This window comes from Populus nigra, chromosome 5, assembly GCF_951802175.1.
Source record: "Populus nigra chromosome 5, ddPopNigr1.1, whole genome shotgun sequence".
Classification (NCBI taxonomy): domain Eukaryota; kingdom Viridiplantae; phylum Streptophyta; class Magnoliopsida; order Malpighiales; family Salicaceae; genus Populus; species Populus nigra.
This window is the reverse complement of record NC_084856.1, coordinates 14,399,925-14,404,106: the sequence shown is the minus strand read 5'-3', so window position 1 is coordinate 14,404,106 and position 4,182 is coordinate 14,399,925. Positions and strand designations below refer to the sequence as shown.

Below are 4,182 nucleotides of genomic sequence, written 5' to 3'. Positions count from 1 at the left end.
GAAACACAGCAGCATGTATTATTAGTCCCATCAGACCTTACGGCAGCAAAGAAAAAAACAGCAACAGTAAACTGTAAAAGGGGTTTATTTTCAGACATCACAAGCTCACAATAGCTACCCAATGGAAAAAATGCAGCCAAGGAAAGAAACACCAGCAGCATGTATTATTATTCCCATCAAACCTCACGGCAGCAAAGAAAAAAATACAGGGAACAAAACAGTGAAGGTAAATTAACAACCAATTCCATTAAAGGGTCAACCATTTAACATTAACCATTGAACATTGTAATTCCTAGATAAAATACAACATTACAACCAACAATTTCTCATACAAGTCTATTAACTCCCGAAAAGCAGTTTAATAAATATAACAGTACATAAATTACCGCAAATGGATATGCTTATATGTCGTTACATGAAATGTGGAATAATATAATGTCTCGGACAAACTTCGGCAAATGGAAACTACTCTTTTAAAAACCGGCATCCCATTACTCTGCAACAAAAAAATAAACATGTATAAATATCCAAAGCACTTGAACATAGTTAATTGATTAACAATTAAGAAACTTAAAGCATACCATGTCAGCTAAGCACGTTTAGTTCGTGCATACATTCGTTGTAACCATCTCAACTTCTGTTGCTTATCACCCATACTGGCTCACATTTCTCTTTTCCTTCTTAAACTGAGATACTCCATAGCGAAGTCATGAAACTCATCTTCAATTGAAACTCCAGGAATTGAGTGCAGCTCATCCATCACCTCGCGAATACTACAACCTTCGCGATCCATATTCAAAGAAGTCGAATCACTCTTAGTCGACATACTCTCAAGTAGATGATTGCACCTTGACAGCAGCTCAACACCAATTCCAGCTGTTTTCTTCTTTCTACCTCGCACATCATAATGATCCCGTTCTTTTCTTTTGCCACCGCTTGTTGTGTTGCTGCTATTAGACATATTTATCCCTCCAACCATTCGAGCCATGTCAGTCTGGAAATCTGGAATCACATCTTCCTCCGAATCACCACTGCCCTCTTCCAAACCATCATGAGCAATGTCGGCATTGCTTGTACCAGGATCGACATCACTACCAGCAGGTACACCTGATGAAGGAGCCCATGCATACGCTCTAGTTGCAACAATATTGGAATACATTCGGTCAAATTTATTCTTCAAAGATGGCTCAATACCGACATGTCTGAATTTTTTGGCTCCTCTAATTTCCTGCATATAAATTAAATCAAGTAATGAAGGATCAAACTACTAAAATTTTGGGGTTGGAATTTGACAACAATAAAAGAAATTGTTAGGATGACAAGGAATGTACCTGAATTTTTTGTTTCCACCACTCATCTCTAGCTGCAATTGTGCCTAACTCACTATTCCAGCCAACACCAGTTTCAGAAACCAGCTTATTCCATATCCTCCAATCCTTTTTGCATCCATCCCATTTGTTTTTCAACTGTGTTTTAGTGAATGCATGGCCAGTTTGTTCTTTGAATGATGTTATAAGAAATTTCCACCCCGTTTTATCGAAATGAGTATTAGGTCTCATTCCTATATCAATTGCCTTAATGCATATATCACAAAATATATGCAACATTTCCTTTGTCCAAGCAGCCTTATCAAAAGATTCAAGACCTTCCATGATATCTTTTAACATATTTAACAAAAGTTTGAAATCAATAACTGATATGAATTACAAAAAAACAGCAACAGTAAACCGTGGACTTAAACACTAATAAAACACTCAATGTTCAGCATTTACAAAAGCTGTGTGGTTAGCAACAAACATTAACCATGCATGTATTTGAATGAGAATGTTCATGTTAATTTGTAATGAAAACTAATTGCAACCCATTAATTTCAACTGTTCAGAAAACTAAGTTTCAGCCATGAGATAATTTTTGAATTATCAAGCAACACTTCATTGCCATCATGCTGTTTGGAAGCTAAAAATAGAGGGAAAAAAACAAATAGAACATAATTTATTTCTACATTCAAAGAAACCCAGCTTTCTTTCACAACATGCAAACATAAAAAAAAGAAACTCAAAATTCTGATTTTGACTGCACAAGTAGAAATAAACATAATCCTACACGACATGCTAACAGGGCACTCATTACGATTACAATAAACACACGCACAGTAAAGGCATCAACAGTTGCTCAAACAGAAACAATATCAATGTGCATAGCAAACATATCAGACCATGCAGAGCAACACATAAATGAAATTTCAAAGCATGACATTGTTTCCAGTAAGCAAATAATCCAGCAGCACCACTGTCAGCTGGTAGTAGACATAAAAAACGAAAACAGAACAAAGAACAGCAGACAAGCAGTATATGGAAGCAATTAAACTCTTTTAAATTCAAAACAAATGACGAAGGCACAATAAACAGAAGACAATCAGCAACAGCTATGGAATTTGTCAATTGCAGAACACACAGTAATTGATCATGCAGGTACACAGACATGCAATTTTTCATCTAAAAAATTGAAAATGTAGATGGAGATAAGGCAGGAACTTACCTCAGTCTATCTCTTTAGGTGTCCAAACCAGCACGGTTCTGCAGCTTTGTCCTGCAAACAGATACAATGGAGACCCAGAAGATAAAATAGATTTTGAGCTACAATTACTATAAAATTAACATGAGTAACACAGTACACAGAAGCATCACAGAAATGCAGGTTTTCAAGTAGAAAAAAATTAAAAACACATGCAAAGTAGAGGACAAGCAGAAAAAGCAATGAAATTTGCTATAAATTAAAAAAATTTGATGAAGGCACAGTAAATAGAACACAAGCAGCAACAACAATGAAATTTGTAGATCAATTCAACAATTGCAGTGTTAATAGTAATAGAACATGCAACATCATAGACATGCAATGTTTCATATACAAAAAACAGAAATGAAGATGGAGATAAGGCAGGAACTGACCTCAGTCTCTGTCTTTGTTCTACAAACCACCACGGTGCTGCAGCTTTGTTTTGCAAAAACAAAAACAATAGAGACCCATTACATAAATTAGATTTTGAGCAACATGTGAAACAAAATTGACAAAGGGAACGCACAGTACTTACTGGTATCTCACTCGTGGAACTTTCCCAGCACGAATCTCTTGAGGGTTTTCTGTAATTGTAACAGTGGAGGGACATATCGGTAAAGGTTTGTGTTTTCGATCTTCGTTGGGAAAGAATGGACAGAGGGGAAGAAGCTTGCTCCGGCGTTGGTGGTTTCTTAGGGCAAAATAGAAATGGGGCTGTAGCAAGAGAAAAGAGAGGAGAACAGTTTAGGGAAGGAAATTGGGGTTTTAGTTCATCAATTACATAGATTTGCAACCGAAACAAGAAAAAAATTTGTGAGGTTGTGAGGACCGTAATTGACAGTGGTTACCGGGCAAAGTTTCAGTGGTGAGAGAGAGGTGAAACGCATGGAGGACTAGTTTAGGGAAATGTTGAAACTAGGCGTTATTGATCTACAACAACCTTCCACCATCAATTTGTTGGGTTTTTTTTTGTGACCGTTGGGAAATTGAGAACGAGGGACAGAGGACAGTTGGGAAAGTAAGGGGTTGTTCTTGAAAGTAATTGTAAAATTATCGGTGATGAGAGAGAGGAGAAACGCATGAAAAGCAATGTGTAATTGCTTTTCACTTTTTACAATTGAATCGTAGTTTTCATTGGGACCCACATACAAATAACCTGTGGTTCGTGGTTAACCAAACATATATAACACTATTTTTTTTTCAACCACAGCCACACCAGCATATCCAAACACCATCTTATTACACAAATAAGCACAAAATTCAGATTTGGGATTATTTTGTACTTTTTTTTCATGGCATCGAGAGAAGCTATTTAGAAAAAGACAAATTAATAATATGGCTTTTTAATATATATATATATATATATATATATATATATATATATATATATATATATATATATATATATATATATATATGCACTTAAAAAAAAACAAACAATTTAGTAACCAAATGATACAATTCTAATCAAAACCTCTTTTTTTTGCATAAAAATATATGAAACAAACTTTTAGCTCTTTTAACCAATATGTCAAAATAGCTCTTTTGATATATATATATATATATATATATATATATATATATGCACTTAAAAAAAAACAAACAATTTAGTAACCAAATGATACA

General features: G+C 34.9%; 1 protein-coding gene across 1 annotated transcript; it reads right to left on the bottom strand.

The window, feature by feature from the left end:
• Positions 1–661: 661 nt before the first annotated feature.
• Positions 662–1,652, bottom strand: LOC133694431 (uncharacterized). Its single transcript, XM_062115931.1, has 2 exons — positions 1,332–1,652; positions 662–1,228 (listed from the first exon to the last, which is right to left on the bottom strand). Exons 1-2 carry the CDS (start codon positions 1,650–1,652, stop codon positions 662–664), a joined length of 888 nt encoding a protein of 295 aa, XP_061971915.1.
• Between the last annotated feature and the right edge of the window lie 2,530 nt (positions 1,653–4,182).

Coding starts and splice junctions, on each gene's coding strand:
- LOC133694431 (XM_062115931.1), bottom strand. CDS start 1,652: ATGGAAGGTCTTGAATCTTTTGATAAGGCTGCTTGGACAAAGGAAATG. Junction 1,229..1,331: donor GGTGGAAACAAAAAATTCAG/GTACATTCCTTG, acceptor ATTTATATGCAG/GAAATTAGAGGAGCCAAAAA.